Source organism: Solenopsis invicta, chromosome 14, assembly GCF_016802725.1.
Source record: "Solenopsis invicta isolate M01_SB chromosome 14, UNIL_Sinv_3.0, whole genome shotgun sequence".
Taxonomy (NCBI): domain Eukaryota; kingdom Metazoa; phylum Arthropoda; class Insecta; order Hymenoptera; family Formicidae; genus Solenopsis; species Solenopsis invicta.
In genome coordinates this window covers 13938117-13955247 of record NC_052677.1, presented here as the reverse complement: position 1 = coordinate 13955247, position 17131 = coordinate 13938117, and the positions used below count along the sequence as shown (strand labels likewise).

General features: G+C 35.3%; 6 protein-coding genes across 6 annotated transcripts; 2 read left to right on the top strand and 4 right to left on the bottom strand.

The window, feature by feature from the left end:
• The first annotated feature begins 805 nt into the window (after positions 1 to 805).
• Positions 806 to 4286, top strand: LOC105196212 (coiled-coil domain-containing protein 22 homolog). The gene is made up of 8 exons (XM_011162013.3): positions 806 to 1074; positions 1404 to 1575; positions 1660 to 1960; positions 2040 to 2284; positions 2371 to 2787; positions 2860 to 3300; positions 3620 to 3807; positions 3904 to 4286. Exons 1-7 carry the CDS (start codon positions 1025 to 1027, stop codon positions 3737 to 3739), a joined length of 1746 nt encoding a protein of 581 aa, XP_011160315.1. The 5' UTR covers positions 806 to 1024; the 3' UTR covers positions 3740 to 3807; positions 3904 to 4286.
• On the bottom strand, positions 4276 to 6107 carry LOC105196211 (28S ribosomal protein S27, mitochondrial). Its single transcript, XM_011162011.3, has 2 exons — positions 4849 to 6107; positions 4276 to 4760 (listed from the first exon to the last, which is right to left on the bottom strand). Exons 1-2 carry the CDS (start codon positions 5920 to 5922, stop codon positions 4449 to 4451), a joined length of 1386 nt encoding a protein of 461 aa, XP_011160313.2. The 5' UTR covers positions 5923 to 6107; the 3' UTR covers positions 4276 to 4448.
• On the bottom strand, positions 6005 to 8477 carry LOC105196210 (defensin). The gene is made up of 5 exons (XM_011162010.3): positions 8073 to 8477; positions 7564 to 7889; positions 7015 to 7222; positions 6531 to 6553; positions 6005 to 6266 (listed from the first exon to the last, which is right to left on the bottom strand). The coding sequence occupies exons 2-5, from the start codon at positions 7628 to 7630 to the stop codon at positions 6238 to 6240; spliced, it is 327 nt and encodes a 108-aa protein (XP_011160312.2). The 5' UTR covers positions 7631 to 7889; positions 8073 to 8477; the 3' UTR covers positions 6005 to 6237.
• A 100-nt stretch (positions 8478 to 8577) lies between these two features.
• On the top strand, positions 8578 to 9815 carry LOC105196209. Its single transcript, XM_011162009.3, has 3 exons — positions 8578 to 9199; positions 9270 to 9384; positions 9456 to 9815. Exons 1-3 carry the CDS (start codon positions 8757 to 8759, stop codon positions 9753 to 9755), a joined length of 858 nt encoding a protein of 285 aa, XP_011160311.1. The 5' UTR covers positions 8578 to 8756; the 3' UTR covers positions 9756 to 9815.
• Positions 9816 to 9946: 131 nt separating this feature from the next.
• Positions 9947 to 13776, bottom strand: LOC105196208 (bleomycin hydrolase). The gene is made up of 4 exons (XM_011162008.3): positions 13531 to 13776; positions 12799 to 13109; positions 11259 to 12086; positions 9947 to 11153 (listed from the first exon to the last, which is right to left on the bottom strand). Exons 1-4 carry the CDS (start codon positions 13541 to 13543, stop codon positions 10938 to 10940), a joined length of 1368 nt encoding a protein of 455 aa, XP_011160310.1. The 5' UTR covers positions 13544 to 13776; the 3' UTR covers positions 9947 to 10937.
• Positions 13777 to 14134: 358 nt separating this feature from the next.
• Positions 14135 to 16765, bottom strand: LOC105196207 (polymerase delta-interacting protein 2). Its single transcript, XM_011162007.3, has 6 exons — positions 16287 to 16765; positions 15554 to 15709; positions 15365 to 15467; positions 14952 to 15293; positions 14665 to 14870; positions 14135 to 14585 (listed from the first exon to the last, which is right to left on the bottom strand). Exons 1-6 carry the CDS (start codon positions 16376 to 16378, stop codon positions 14477 to 14479), a joined length of 1008 nt encoding a protein of 335 aa, XP_011160309.1. The 5' UTR covers positions 16379 to 16765; the 3' UTR covers positions 14135 to 14476.
• Positions 16766 to 17131: the final 366 nt, after the last annotated feature.

The window sequence follows — 17131 nt, the reverse complement described above, 5'->3', positions numbered from 1 at the left end:
ATTTCGAAGCGGAGAACACTTTCCCTTCGTGGATTCCAATTTGGCTTCTTCAATGATGTCGCGATAGTGATCATTCCCGTTGATAAAGAGAAGCATCTAAAACAAAAGGCATAAAGAAAATATGTGCGCTTTTAAATAAAATGATTCGAAATAAAACAATTAAAAAGAGCGAAGAAATGGCAATAATTTGCATTATGAAATTGCAGTCCAATTGCAATTGCAATTCACTCGAGTACAATTATATAAATAAATAAACAAAAGTTTGAATCATTTATACAAAAAGTTTCAAAGTAAAAGTGAAACAATTTAATTTATAATATAATTTAAACAACTTATATATTTTTTATATTTATATATAAATATTTATTATAGTATATATTTATATATAAATATAAAATGCAAGGCGCACATATAGTTATTACAATACCGACCATTTTATAAATATTTTTATGTGATTGATCTTTATGGTCTGTTAAATCTAAGAACATAAAAATGTTTATGAAATATTTTGTAAATCTTTTATAAACATTGTGTGTTGTCTGGGACACATAAAGAATTCTAAAAAAAGATGTAAGCTTTCTTAATATTTCTAAAGTGTTCCAAATTATTATAAAAATTCTATATAATTTTATAATTTTTCTAAAAGATCATAAAATTATACAAAAATTCTGAAAAAAATTTTTCATTGAGATAAACAAATTAAAAATTAGAATTAGATTAGAATTAACCTATATTAGAAGAAATAGACGTCAGTCATTAATTGTCAGCTAAATTTATACAAATAAAGAAGCCTCTAAACTCTAAATTTGGCTGGGATCGCAAGAACTTCCTATCAAACCGCTGCCACGCCATCTGTCAACACACACACATACGCACACATACGCATGCCGATACGAGTGTACGCGAGCGCTTGTCACGCTCGCCGGAAGGTTAGATGCCGATGATAAATTTGAGCCGGACCTCATAAACACGCGATACGACGGGGCGGTAGCGGCGCCTTAGGGTTTTCATCTTTTTACATAGAATGGAGGAGATCGACAATATAATAATTCACTCGTTGCGACAAATAGGCTGGTAAGTACTCGAGCTCGGCGGCTCCGATCGGTTCGCCACTGGATTTTTTCTTTCGATAAAGTGGGCGGTGTTTCGGCGATCTGTTCGCGATTGGGCACGTGAGCTCACTCGTACGATTGCCTCCTTGCGACGCCGTCAACCGCGTCAAAATGAACGAAAATTAACGTTAATACTCGAGAAAATATCGACATGGCATTATAAAAATAAGAATGAAGTAGATACCTTCTGTTCTATCTTGAAGGAATTCCAGAAGATGTCACAAACCGACTGTGACTCCTACTCTGCTCGGGGGTTTTTTATTATTATTACAAGCAATCATTTCTTTTCAGTGACATTGAAGAGAGCATAACGAATCTAAGTGGCTTTAACACTGAATTAGTTGTGGAAGCTACTGTAAGATGCTTAGAAGCAATAAGGCCGGGTCTAGGCTTGTCCACTGTACTACCTGTGAATATGGCAGCGCGCTTTCGACTGGGCGCTACTCTCGCCCAAACATGCACGGTAAATATTTTCTGTATACTTTTTACAGACTACAATGTGTCCACTTGACTTTGCTGATTTTCATTGGCCAATCAAAAATTACAGGAACTTGGGTACAGAGGTGACATTGGCTATCAGACATTCTTGTACAACTCAGAAGCAGATCTGCGAAGGGTGTTCATGTTTCTCATTGAAAAACTGCCAAAGGAAAGTGAGAAAACAATAAATGAGTCTATTAGTAAGGTTGCTTTGTTGGAGAAATCAGTAGCATCTTCAATATCTCAAGGACTCTCTGTACCATGGTTACCGCACTATTGCCATACAAAAGGATTCAGAAATAGAGGAAGAGCGAGTATCCCTTACACACCTGTAAATATTGAAGTACCAATAGCAAATGTGGAAGATGGTAATGTAACATTAAATTGGATTAGTTTTGCCAGTGTCAAAAAGCAATATTAATACATGATTAGTATTCATTATTGTAGATTATAAAGATTACTGTATGCGCTATTTACAACCAGTGCCTGAACAAATGCAAGACATTTCATGCTTTTTACCTTCCATGATATCGTATAATGCGAGAGCGCTCAATACTTCTCCAATAGATATTATGGAGCGCATAAACTGGCTTAACAGCCAGCACTCTGAAAAAATTGCTTATTCTAATGCACATAATATTGTCAAAGAATTTAGCAAGTTCTCAGCAGAGAACAAGACACAAACTTCAATGGTAAATATACAGAATACATCTTAAATGTACCTTATATAGCAGAATATTCATATGTTATATGTTTGATACAATTGTTAAACTTCCAGGAATCTCAGGTGAAACCAGAGTCTGCGATACATCCAGTGCTTCCAGAGCAAGAAACATTAAAAAACGAAGCAAAACAGGAAGTTGAAACGGAAAAGATAAAAACGGAATGCGAAAGTCTTAGAATAAATATAGAAGAATTGCAAAACGAGATTAAAAAACTGACCACTAGATTAGCACAAGTGGCGGTAACCAATCAGAACGAAGAGAAGGAATTAAGAATTAGTGAGGAACAAAAAAAAATCAAGGCAAAAGCATACGAGTTGCTTCAAGATGGACCAGAGAATATAAAGAAATTGGAATCTGCGATTGAAGCCAGTACAAGCAAATTGATTAATTTAGCAAATCAGTGGGAAAAGCATAGGGTACCTTTAATCATGAAGTATAGGCAAGAAAGGGAGAAGCATTCCACAAAAGCAGTAAGTATATAAAATTTTAGGGTAACAAAGAGACACTATTTATGCTTTATAAATGATTACATTTTTACATAGAATGCGAGTCAAAAGAAGTTAGACGAGATAAAATTGTTAAAAGAAAAAGAGAAGGAACTTCAAGAGGAATGTCGAAATAAGGATCAACAATATTCACAGTTGGTCGCGGAAGTTCAGAAACTTCCGAAGGAGGTGAATAGGTCCGCATACACTCAACGAATTCTAGAAATAATAAATAACGTCAGAAAACAGAGAGATGAGATAAGCAAGGTTCTGGTGGATACCCGTGAGATTCAAAAGGAAATTAATACGCTTACCGGGAGATTGGAGAGATCTTTCACTGTTGTAGACGAACTGATATTTAGAGACGCGAGAATAAACGAAGCTTCGCGGAAAGCTTATAAATTATTAGCGACGTTACATTCGGACTGCAATGAACTCGTGAGTTTAGTCGAGGAAACAGGTGCGACAATACGAGAAATTAGAGATTTAGAGGAACAGGTAAGATTTCTATAATTATAGAATTAAAAGAAGTAGCTTATGCTATTGCTGAAAAGTTTGGAGCATTTCTAAATTTTGAAAAAAAAAAGTTTAATTTTATTTACTAACATTGTAGGAGAATCCATAATTTTTTAAATCGTAAATTTTATTCCATTAGTGTACGATTAAAAATAAAAATTAATCTTTTGAATAAAATCGTATCTGTAAAGAATCATATTTTTAAAAATGTTTTGATATTTCTAAAAATTACAGTGCTCCAAACTTTCGAGCGATAGTGTATGTAATGAAAAAAACTGATTTAATTAAAATTTGTGTTTAGATCGATTCTGAGTCGGCTAAGAATGTCGGCGCTAATCTGGAAAGAATAACTGCCGATTTGAAACAGATGAAGCAAGAAACCGCTGCATTAACCGCACAACTCCAGAGTAAAACCTCGTGATTGTTATGTACAGTGTTGCGCCATTTTACGAATTATAATATACAGGACCAGATGGGAATCTAGTACAGGTACGAAACTCATTTTCACAATAATTATGCACTGTAAGAAATATTGAAATTGTATGAATATCTTAATTCTCTAGACATTCTTTTACTATTTTACAGGATGTAAACGAATACAATCGAATGTATCAAAGACCAAATACTTTTTAGCTGCGCAACTGGCAAAATACGATATTGCCCAAGAGTCTCCGCGCGAATCTACTAAGTTGGCTGCTAAAAAAATGTGCCTTGGCCTGGAGTCGTCAGGCATTAGGCTTCCACTAGCCTCGGGCCAAGTGTATAATAAAAAAAAACACGCTGTTAACATCAATGCTCAAAGATATTTGTTATAAAGCCTAATAATTTTTTAGCATCGAGTTCAACTTTCGTATTTCTCGCAACTTGAAGATCTGACTTATATGGCTGTAAATAAAATAACTGCTAAAGCGTCACTTTCAAGAAAAGAACATGTACAAAATATAGAATGTGTACGAATAATGGTAAAATCAACGTTTAATATTTTATACATATTCTCCTTGAAAATTATTTCCATAAATATAATATATGTGGAGAGTACACATATATAATATCAAAGTTTAATGAGACAACTGTTCCATTGACTTTTTGTTCTGATTTTTTATACATATGTATATATGTCCTACCTCTTTTTATTTTACACTCTTTTTATCTTTACTTTTAATATCTGGTGGTATATAGGACTCCGTAGCAACTAACAGTCTCAATTTCTTTGCACTCTTGTGCATGGCATGGATACGTTCATCTTCTTTGCGTTCCTTCTCTTCTATCTTCTCTATTTGCAATTCAATTTTTTCCTCGTTATCAAAGAATGTTAAAAGTTCCTCTCTAGTTGTCAAATCCTTCTTCATCTTTTTTATATTACTAATTCTTTTTTCTATATCTATCGCTTTTATTTGTGTTTCTAATACCAAAGTTCTCTTACGCTCCCAATCAAGATAAGTCTGAAAATTTGAAATATATTTTGCAATTTTATAATTTATTACAAGTATTAAATAATCAGATTCAAAAAAATTCTTTTTACTTCATTACCTGGCATTGTTTAGATATATCATTTTCAGCTTCCTTGTTTACAACTGCTTTCACAAGATTCTCTAATGCTTCGATAAAACTTTCTTTAAGATTTTGTTTCTCCTTCAACGCAGATAATTGGGCCTCTACAAGTTTAAACTTATCAGCATCTTGATCCTGAAGTCCACTGTTATCTTTCGATATTAATTCAAATACTTCTTCATAAACTATCTTGTCTTGCATTGTCTCTAACCACTTCTTTATCAAGTTTAATACATCATTGTACTTCTTGTACAAAATTAAGCCTCTCAATTGACAAGTTCTCCCTATAGCATCTGCCCTATGCTTTCCCTGAAAGTTCAGGGTCTTACCAACAAGATCTCTTGGATCGATGAGATCAAAATGGTCATCAAAGTATGGATTTCTTATATATTTTACACGTATCTTTACTTCCTCTGTAGAGGCATCCTCTACCGGAGGCTCTGGTTTCTTCCAATTTTCAGGATTTTCCAAATATCTATGGCACGAGTATAAACATAATGCATTGGTGATAGGATGAGCCGTATCTTCCTGCAACATAACCAAACTTGCCACCTTAGCGGCAGAAGCGTAATCCTTCCTCTTGATGAAATGGTCCATGAGCATGTTGTAATCGAAGTTATCAGGGAAGATGCCATAATTGAGTCTGTCGTTCAATACCTCGTGCAGCTCTTGAATGTACTCATGTTGCAGGAAGTAGCGTATCACGGCGTGGTGCGTGGAATCAAGGATATTCGTCGTTTCCACGGACTGCCTGAGATTATGCAAGGTCCTCATTACCTCGTCGAGGAACGTGCGCTCGGTGACGCTGTTGATGAAGATGTCGACGTCGACGGCGCTCACCTTTCCGACGCTCCCGAACTTCTGCTCCAGCTGCATATACATCGTCGTCGGGTCGATCTTCTGCAACAGTGGTGACTCCAGTCTGCGGTTCCATGCCTCCTCACAGCGATACGCTTCCGACAAGAATAGCCTCCTCTGTATTCGCATCGCAAAATCCTCAGATCCGCGACAGACCCGACAAAATTTGTGACCAAGTCTGAACGTTTTCAGCATCTCGCGTGTCAATTTTTAAATTACTCGTCCGTAATCACATAACCTTATCACGATTGGTGCATTAGATGCTCCTCTCTGTTTCTTTCTTTCAATTTCCGTCTTTAGATTATTATGCTTCTTCTTTAATTAGTTTATTATATGGATTAATAATCGGTGCCGGATCATCACGCTCTCTCATTAGAGGTTATGTTATAAGACCAATAAACGTAATGAATGTCAGTGTGACCAACACTGGCAATAGTTTTATTCCTTGCCAAACCTTTCGTTCGTTTTTCTTTCTTTTTCTTTTTATTGTCTAATTAATTATTCTAATTATTAAGAAATCTCGTTGACAGTATTATCCGCTGAATAAAAAAATTAATTAAATAAAATATTAAACATTTTATATTCGTATGTATTTATATATACCACAATAAATTATTATATATACTTCTGTAATGAAACGATGCAGAGGATACTATTACAATATTACACATTAATTTTAAATGTTTAAAAATATTTATCACAGATGAATTTATGATTCAATGTTAAATGGAATTTCCAAATATATTACACGATAGGTTGATCGGATCAAATTTTTAAGTCTTCCTAGAAAAATGATCAATTACCTTGCAATTGACCACATTGCTCCCTAAAAATAATAAAATTTCATTATTAAATTAAAATCATTTGATATTAATTAATATGCTTAAGCATATCGATTATCTCCTCTTCAACTATTATTAAATTCCCCGATGAAAATAAAAATCGGAGTAAGAGGAAAAATCAAAAGAAAAAATGATAGAAGCGTTTAAATTAGTTTAAATTTATAATACGATATATTCTTTTAATTAGCCTGATGAAAATTTTTCTCAGAATTCGTTTTTATATGAATTAAAACACTTTTCATGAAGTGCTAGCTGTAAGCATTTTTTTCTCAAGAAACAATTTAAAGCAGGATAATTTCGTGTAAGTCTTCAACAAGGATTCAATATTATCTAATAATGATAAGCTAAAGTCATTCTCTACAAGTTACAATTATTTCACCATCTCAAAATAATCGAGGATGTAAGAAGACCGTATAATTTAATTATTATTCAAATCGTTATTTACGTGCGACATTCACAAGTGCCAGTCGTAGTACAATATCCTCCTTTGTGTCCTCTGGTAATACAATAGGCTGCGCAAACGCTGTGACCAACACCAAAACCATCAAGAAGGTCACAGACGATCCTACGTGCGCGATGGTGTTCTTCGACAGGTGCAAATTTTAAGGATTTATCTTCATTTGCCAGCAGGCGCGACTCCAGGGACATTTTATCTTCATTTGAAATACATACATGCACGAAGAAATATTATCATTACAAAGTAAAATTATATGAAAACATTATCACAACATGAGATTTAAAAAAATTATCTTTAAAAAATAAATTAAAAAATATAACTTCAAAATTTATCACACGTATCCATATACTTACAATAAAATTACATTATAAAATTACATTTAAATATACTTTAAAAGTTTTATTTGCATTATACGAATACATATTTAATTTAATTTATAGATTTGTTACTATTTTCTCCATGAACTGTATGATAATTGAAAATTAATCACGTAATTATATTCTTTACATATCTACAGTTTTAAATTTTATTTCATACCTTCGATGGGAAGTGTAAAAACAGCTGCAATCACAATCGGCAAAAGGATGAACATGTAGATCTTCATTTCGAAGCTTTGTTGAGCCTCACAAAGTGTGCATTGAGTTTGCTGTCCTTTATATAGATTCTTTAAATTCTTTATTTGTCACAATCAGTTATGTGAGCCTTGGTTTCACGTTTGATATCTTACAGTTATATAAGTGTAATATTCTTTTATTCTTTATGCAGTATCCTTGCATATAAGTATCCTCACATTTCCGGCGTAATTTCGAGAATCGCGTGATTGTTATTGTTACATGGACTAAATCTATCGTTGTAGCTATCACCTAGAAACAACCAATATAGCATTAGATATAACGCAATAAATATGAATATAATTTATCTTAAATATTATGTGCTGTTTAGGATAAATTTATATAGAAGTTGACGAATCTCATCAAAATCAATTTATACAGGGTTTACAAATACAAATTAGCTTAATTGACCAATTAAATTTAGGAATAACTAACTCCAAAACTCCTATGTATCACATCTATGATAAAATCCAAATGAACATGGTACATTTGTGTACCTTTTGGAAAGTTATGAGCAAATTAATTTCGCAGAGCAACTACTTTTAAAATAAATTTTTCATAACTTCTTCTCTTTTTCTAAAAGGAACTTATTCTTCAAACTTTACATGTATCTTTTTGATACTTATACTCAGAACAACATGTGTGGAAAATATCATGAATGAGTCCCTCTTAGAAAGAGTTATGAAAAATTAATTTCAAAGATAGACTCCTTTTGAAATTAATTAGCTCATCATTTCCCAAGAGAAATTCGTTGCGTTCGCGTAAATTATCGTCGATACAATGCGACGAATCAGTCAATCGCGCGAAAGCGGTTAGGGTTAGGATAGAAACGATTTGAAGTTTGTTGTATGTACGCGCGTTTGGCGCTGCCTTCGCCAGGTGTGCTAACAGCTGACTAGGGAAATTTGGTGATTTGATTATGCTCATCGTGCTCATGCTCGCTGTGTCTATGGATGCAACGCGTATCGTAGAAAACGAGTCGAGTAATCGTCAATGGAATTCAGACGTTTAAGTTCAAATTTGTTCACGAAACTCGATTTTAGATGATCTTCTCCGATTGGGAATCTTTAATCAATCGTAAAGCTCGTCAATGCACTTGTTCATTGATGAACTCCGTCAATGGACGTCAGTGACATGAGGAATGTACCCAATGCAGTAATGCTGCAAAATATAGGATTTCCTAAATTAAAGCAAGAGATGAATTATCGCGTGCGATTTATTATATATAGAAACCATATGATTTTCGATGATGTCACCATCAAGTCACACAGTGTATTTAGAGATGCGGGACACAGTGAACAATTCACACAATTTATAGAGGATGACGAGATTTGTATATGTAGATTCGCAAAGCCAGTTTGTCTGTGCGAAAAGGGACTCAATTCCTATCTCGTCTCGGCTTATATTGCGATGCTGTCAAAGTCATCTGTCTATCGTAAGAGTGCCATGGGAGTGTTAGGACATTTTCAATCGGCATGCGACAGGTCGTCTGATGTGGAACATTCGCAGCTATTACTCGTAAGACTGCGAACACCAAGAAAGCAATTCCTGGATTACAAATGGCAAGTTTTTGCGATAATTATACGATACAATTCAAATTGTTTTGGTCTTTCATATTTGTATCTTTCTTAGGAGCGAAAAACTAATGCAAATGGTTGTAGAGAAGCAAGAAACTGATCACGCTATGTCCTGGCTGTCCACGCTCGGAGGAGCGTTTTCTGCATTGGGGGAAGAATTTCAACACTGTGTAGGTCATGGCTGGTTCTTTCATTGAATTATACAATGCACTTTCTTTAATCTGATGTATTTTGTATGCAGGCTAAAATGGCAGGCAAAATCTCGGTGAAGCAGTTTGAATTGGCAATGCGCCTCGACAATCCTCTCCTTGTTGCCCGTTGCAGGCTGTATGCTGCTTTGAGTTTAATTCAACGTGGCCACTTTGCTACACCAAAGTACATGATACAGAGAATTTACGAATTTGCGCTTATAGAAAAGGACGTTCGTCTGCAGAACATGTGTCGGGGTGTGTGGGCCAAGTTGCAATATAATTACAAGCAATACAGACAGCAAAAGAGGTTCCTGAAATTAAAAACTTTACATATATCTTCGGAAGTTTAGGAAATCTTTCTGCATTTTTGTATAAACAAAATGTTGATAATATATTATTTTACAAACATACTTTGGTTCCAGAATTTCTTGAACATTATTTTTTATTGATTGAAATAAATTCAAGATTTGTGTATTTACAAGCGAAAAAATTAGCAAAATAGTAGGCAGTAATAAATTTAAAACAGCTTATTGAGCAAAAATTTTTAATCATATCGGCAAGTCTTTATTAAATTTTACATATCTATCTATATCATCTCTCTATTGCTTTATCTTGTATACAAGTGAATTTCAAAATTATATCATGCACAGAAATACGAGCGCCTCTATGCTATATCGTACATTGCTGCATTTAAATAATGAAAACATTAAATTGTAGATAAATCATGTGCACAGTCTATTTTTGTTTTGTATGAGATGTAATTTGTTAAAAGCGCGCGTGTTAAAAACGAAATTTTAAAATAATCATCCCATTTAGTTATCCACAATGTAAATAAAACAAAAGTTACACGTGTTTTTTTAATTTATCAATTGATCAATCGCATTATGCGCAAACATAGTTTTTACAGAGCGAAATTACTTTTGCGCATGCGATTAATAAATCGACGAATTAAAAACTTCGAATTATATTTAGGATTGATATATTATTGGTTACTAAAGACGTGTTCGGAGAATGCGCTATTGCATCATTTTGTTTTTGTTTTATAATAAACGATAGAAGATAGAATATGCAATAGATGAAAAACGTTGACAATGTACTCCCCAAACGCGCCTTAAAATAAAGTAAGCGACGTCAACGTAGTACTCCTCCCCATTTTCACTAATATGTTGCATGAACGATCGGAAACTACAGTTTGCTTTTATGCACGCGTAAAACGAAGATATTTATTTCGCCATTTCAAATATGGTAACTCATACATTCAGTCTTGATGATAAAACTTAACGTTGCCCTCGTATACTGTAATAAACAAAATGGACTTACAATTCATATGAATCATATGAAACGACAAAGCCACTTATCAATACTGCTGCTTTCTCTTGTATAAGGTATAAAATATTGGTATATTTTGTACAATCATTGCCCCCGGAATTTTTTTTATTAAATATTTCGTTTTTCTCGTATTATGTTTGAAAATCCTCCTCGTCTGTAAAATAAATCGGCTTGCCATTGCATTTAGTTAAATCACTTTAACATCAATGAGCGAGCGTGCCCATGGGATCCCAAGCGGGTAAAACAATGGGATCCTGATTGAATACGGCCATCACGTCCGCAGGTACGTATTTTTTATCTACGACTGCCTCGAAGACGAAATCGGCAAACCACTCAGTCGACACGACCTGGTAACCCTTCTGCCCGTGATCCTCGCCCCACGAATTCTCTATTCGGAACTTCTTTATCTTGCCTTCTCGCTAAAATAGAAAAATATTTATACACATTAGATATATAATTCAAAATATCATTGATACATATTGTTCGAATTATTCAATATAGAAAGAGTATTTGAAAACGCTCACATCTATTGAAACAGCCGTAAATGCCATCGCGTGTACCATCATAGAATCTCCATAAAGTAGTCTATCGGCTTTGGAAAGTCCGACGTGAATATCGGTGCCAAACATCAGCTCAAAGTTGTAAGCCTTTATATCATGGATACCGTGCTTGTCTATTAATCTCTTATTAACGTCACAACCGAACCAAACGGGTTCATTATCTTTGATACTCTCGGCGCATAATTTCATTAGCAATTCCACCGGCTGATTATTGTAGCGAGTGATGTTCCCATTTACGACATTCCCCAGGCAATCTACAGTGTATAGTTTTCCATAGGGATTACCCGGTCGTGGGTCGGTTACCAGGCAGACTTTATCGGTCACATTGTAATAAGGTTTCACGTAGGTCTCATAAAACTCTAGCGGCGTGATTGGTCCCACGCAATTGTAATTCTTCGATTTATCGTAATATTCCCATGTAATCTTCTCCGAAGGTACTCCCAAGCAGATACCTATTATCCGATAAATCACCGTCATCTGCTCGCTTATTCGCTCTTTTAGCTCGTCATCGGATGCGCCGTTGTCGATCATGTCCCGCAGAGCCTTGGCATATTCCCTCAGTTTGCTCTTCAACAGGCTGTTCATACGAACGCTGGACTCGCAACTATACGATTCCGGAAAACATGTCTTCGGTACGACACCGTGTCTGGTTATCAGGTTCACAATCATATCCCACTGGCCGCCATCGCAGGTAGGGTCGGTCAACAAAAAGTTAACCAGACGGCCCTCGACCGGCTCGCTACGTTTCGCGGTGTTCACGATGTTATGCAAGAAATAATTGCAACGCTCTACCTGTAAGAGAAATATAACTGGTTGTAATATAAAAATATATGCAATCCAAGTAGACTATTTACATTTAATGAACGTTTAAGAAACATTTAGTTGATGTTTTGTACAAAAATGCTTATTAAATCGTCAAAATCTTGTATAAAAATTATTTTAAATTAGTAAAAAAAAAACAGATTTATAAAATAAGTTTGTGAGTTTTTAATCTACTTAATAAACATTATAAAATCATTTTATAATCTTTATTAAGTAGATTAAAAAATGTATCAAAGCTTAAACATTTATTTTTTTAATTTAAACATAAAATTGAATTTTAACATTTATTAAACATTTTGAATCTAACTGTATTGTTATTTTTTGCAATAAATTATTTAGTTTTTTCTTTAGGGAGAAAGGATTCTCATTGGTATTATTGCCACATTGCTTGTCAGCAACATTTATTATTAAATTGATTTTCAATTTAATAATGTGATATTACTATTTCTTGATCAATTCAGAATTGTGTTTTAAAAACTAAAAATTTATTTAGTATACAGTTTCATGAATTTGAAAAGGTATATAAAATCACATAGTAAATGTCGACACTAAGATCTAGCTATGATCGATATGTGAAGGTATTTTCATTGTTTATATTGTGTTTATAACTGCATTGCTTGGGAACATAATAAAATCAGATAAGCAACACTGCTCTGAAAATATAAAAATATATAACACAAACCTTATCCCAGAAGAACAGATAAGCTTGGCTAAACTCAAACTCATCTAGATTATGCTGTTTCATGAAGCTAGTTCTCATGACATTTAGAATGGCAAAAAGCCAGCACCTTCCAGAGTTCTTCTGATTAGTTACAGGCTTGCCCTCGGTCTCGATCTTATGAGTGAAGACGTGGTGGGTCTCCTCCAGGATCTTCCTCGAGGCGCACGCTTCGATAGGATTCGTTTTCGTACAGACATTTTGCGCCAATACATTGCGACTATCAGCATAAAACTTGGCGCGTAACTGATCGAGAACCTCGGGAGTTAATGGATCTGTAGAAAAGGGGAAAACAGTGCAGTTAAAAAGTTCTCAGCTTATCTGCCTCTCGAGCTGAAACTGCATTATCAGTATGCGAACTACGAACAAAAAAAATTGCGTTATCACCGTCGTTGAGTTGGTAAACATTTGTTTTCGGAAGAAAGATACCGCCAAGATTTGCGCGATAATAACGGAGCGGAGCTCACCGAGTGTCGATTTTGAAATTATTAATAGCGCTCGAGGGTGTGGCTTGCCGCGAAACAAAAAAATCGGGCATATTTGGAAAGGTTAAGGCTGGTCAGTTACATCCGTAACGTATCGATTCTATCAAGTCTAATCTGGGTCCCTTTCGCGTGGACCACGTCGCCTCCGCGCGCCGTGCATTTCCATTTCACTGTTCTCTCGATCTAGGTATCGTGTACACGCGCAACTTACTCTTAACAACCATCGTAACGGAGTTGCAGCAAGCAAACCAAACCCAGGCGACGCCAACTACAGCCGAGAAGTCCGATGATCGCGCTGCGCTCCAACTGCGCGTTCGGCCTGCGTTTGTGGAAACGGCGCAACCTCGCTTTTATCCCGTGATCGATAGACAAAGCAAGATCTATGTCGCTCTATCTCGCTTGCTCCCTCTCCTTTGTGCTCTCCGCATCGGCTGGCAGAAACGCACGATCCGTGTGATTTTTCGTTCTGGGGAATCTTTTCGGATGATTACATAATAAGACTCCCTCCCGAGACAACTCCGGACCAATATAATCCGCAAGATAAATAAACATGTTGGACGCACAATGAAATTATATAAAATATAAATATACGTCGTTAAAGAATTTCTTTCACGTATTTCTTCGTTCTCAAGTTTTCCTGAAATTTTTTATCTTTGACATTTTAAAGTTTTTAAACTTTTTCAAACAAAACGTTTTAGATGCGCGATAAAATTATAAAAAATACAAATATATAGATTGTAAAAAGTTTCTTTCGCGCACTTCTTTGTTTTTAAAGCAACAGTGTAATTTTACGTAATAAAATTGCAAAATCCACGTTGAGTGTGTGTTTTGTCTGTATTTACATTTTCATTATATTTAAAGAATTGATTTTTTTACATTAGCATATTATTAAATTTCATTAACATTAGACCATGTTAGAAAATGAATAAGAGGATAAATATCCTCTTACATGGGAGATCGTAAAGGGTTTTCGGGAAAAAGTATATACATTATAATTTTATTGAAACTGTCTGGGAAAGTTAGTTTCAAAAGTTATCACAAGACTCACGCTAAGATCAATCTTGATTGTACTTGAAGCTGTATTATAGTGACCTAGTAATTGTTATATTTTTATCTAACTAATCATCGCTTATAGTTATTGATTTTTCTCTAAAGAATCAGATTTCTACATTGGGCGTAGACGGCTCCGCTTTCGATTCTAAGGAGAATGGTGGTATTCTGCAATCGAACGCATATCCGTCTTCTCTTTCCATCCTAAATGTTCCCCTGAAAACAAAGAGGCGTTGAGGGAACAATCGAGTAAATAATCTTTTCTCGTTGAAAAGAAACGAAGTATCGCACTTACCACATGTGACCACTAGGAGCTTGCAAGCTCACGTGACTACTATATTGAAAAGCAGGTAGAGCTTTCGATAGCACAGGTTCTTGACCTACTACGCCTCTCCCTCTAACAGTCTCCAACGTACCCGACAGACTGAATATTCTCCAGTGCCTTTCGCGCAACTGCACGCTTAATTCACCCAAATTTTCTAGTCGGATGCAATAACGCCACTGTAGAACAGAAGACATAATGTTAACAAATTTCAGTCTCTTTCCTAAATAAAATAAAATATTTTATTTTGTTATACTGACCCAGTATACAGAAGTGGTCTGACTTTCCCTGCAACCCATGTAGAATGGTATAACAGTGATGCGAATATTCTCGGTTGTTTCCTTGTGTACATCTGATAACTCGAGCCACGGATGATTCTTTTTCTGCCATGTGCGAAGAGTTTCCTGTGCCACAAAGCATGGTTCTTTGTCCGAATGATAGGTCAGAAATTTATCAAATAATTCATGTTGCAGCGCTGCTTTCTCGTTCGTGGTATATGGCAGAACGTCCTCGTGAGCAACATAATCTAACCCAGGGATAGCATACAAGCTACGACTGCTCTCATGGTTGCCCAGGAAAGTAACTGCCTCTGTTTGTGCACGCTGTTATATATGTGTGTATTAATCACTGTAAAAATTGCTGTAATAGTTAAGATAGTTATAACGTTACTTACTATGTAAGGACAATCGCGTTGATCAATTAAAACTTGATAGAAAGTATGGGTCCTGCCTTTTACTTCCTTCTCACTGACACTGTTAAAATTGCTGTTATCTTTCCTGCAATTAAATACATAGGTTACCTGTATAGTATTTATATATGAAAAAAATATAATATCAGCATAACAATAAATAACTATACATACTCATCCTTCTTATTAGATATATCTCTGTCATATACTCTTGCCAACCATGGAAAAAGAATCACACCTCGGTAACCAAAGACTCTGTGTAAAATTAATTGACCTGTGTCGTATTTTCCCTGTAACTTTGGTGTTTCCAGTTTACCAACTTCTGCCAATCTGCAAAGACATTCATCATAAACATCACATAATTAAATACTGTTGTTACAAATGTTATATCTAGTATAACAGGTTATTATATAACTTATAAAAGTAGCTTTAAAACCCAAATTTGATCTAAACTAGCAAGAGTAAACAATCACATAAAGCAATGTAAATTCTTCTTTTTTTAGTATATCAATGAAAAATATTCATTGATATGAAATTTGAGTTTATTCTTACTTGCTGTACTACTTGCTGAAGTTTTTTTATGTGCGTTTGTTTATGTTCCTTACTCATTCTTTATTTCTAACTTAACAGATGTAATAAATAAATATCATGTTTCAACAATGTAAATTGTATTAATAGATTGTAGCAATCCCCTTTTTCTCTTTCTTTTCCAAGACTATCCTGCGTATAAACAAGACAAAGAAATTTTACAATAAACGGCGTAGTAGCCGCCAATTATTCATAGACTCCCTCAAGAGCCAGGGTCCTCTTTCGTTCATAGGTGACCGTAACGTAGAATCATTCAAAGTGCTTAACGATTTACAATTCATTTCGTTCATTATGTACGTGCAGAAAGAAACATGTGTACCTGATGCATCGCACGTGTTGCAGGCGTGTTACAGGCGCCTTTAGAAGTGACCGTTTCAGGTTGCGGCCAACGAGGTTCCACACGAATTCCATAGCTGCTCAAGATTAATCACCACAACACCTGACGTGACCTATTAGGATTTACGTCGCAGGATGGAGAACCGCGATCGACGGTCGCTGCTGCGTTGACATCTCTACTGATTTTTACGGATCATCTCAGAATATACCGGAGGTTATACTGTTTACATATATCGCCGACAAGTTACAACAGGGGGGACTGAGGTGAGGGAGTAGTGGAAAAATTTTAAGGATCAAAAAGAAAGAACTTATATCAAAACAATTATTGCCATCTTGTACTTGAATTATTAAATCAAAAACTTATTAAATAACTGTACTGAATTAATTTAAACAAATAAAGTGTAATAAATTTTAAACAAAATTTACGTCCGCCGCAGGCGGCGATTTATCGCCGTTGGTTGCCATAAAATGTGCGTCGCGGGGAAAACATCGCCATTGGTCGTCGCAAGTTCATGAGAACGCTCAGCAAGGTTCTCGGCTTCGGCCTTCTGTCCATGGGTGCGGTCGAGTTGACGCTACAAGTGGTTTGAACTGTTCTTTGATTAGTCAATTAGTAAAATTCTTTATTCTAATTGGTCAATACAATGTTCCGAAACATTTGTGGCGTCAAATCCCATTATGCTATAAATTACTCTAAAATCTCCGGACAAAACGAGATTCGGCGACGAGATGTATTCAAATGCGATTGGTCAATTCTCTTTTCGTCCGAGAGCTCGCTGCGAGATTCTCGCGACGATTTCCAGCTTGGTGGACGCGTGGCTTTCGAGA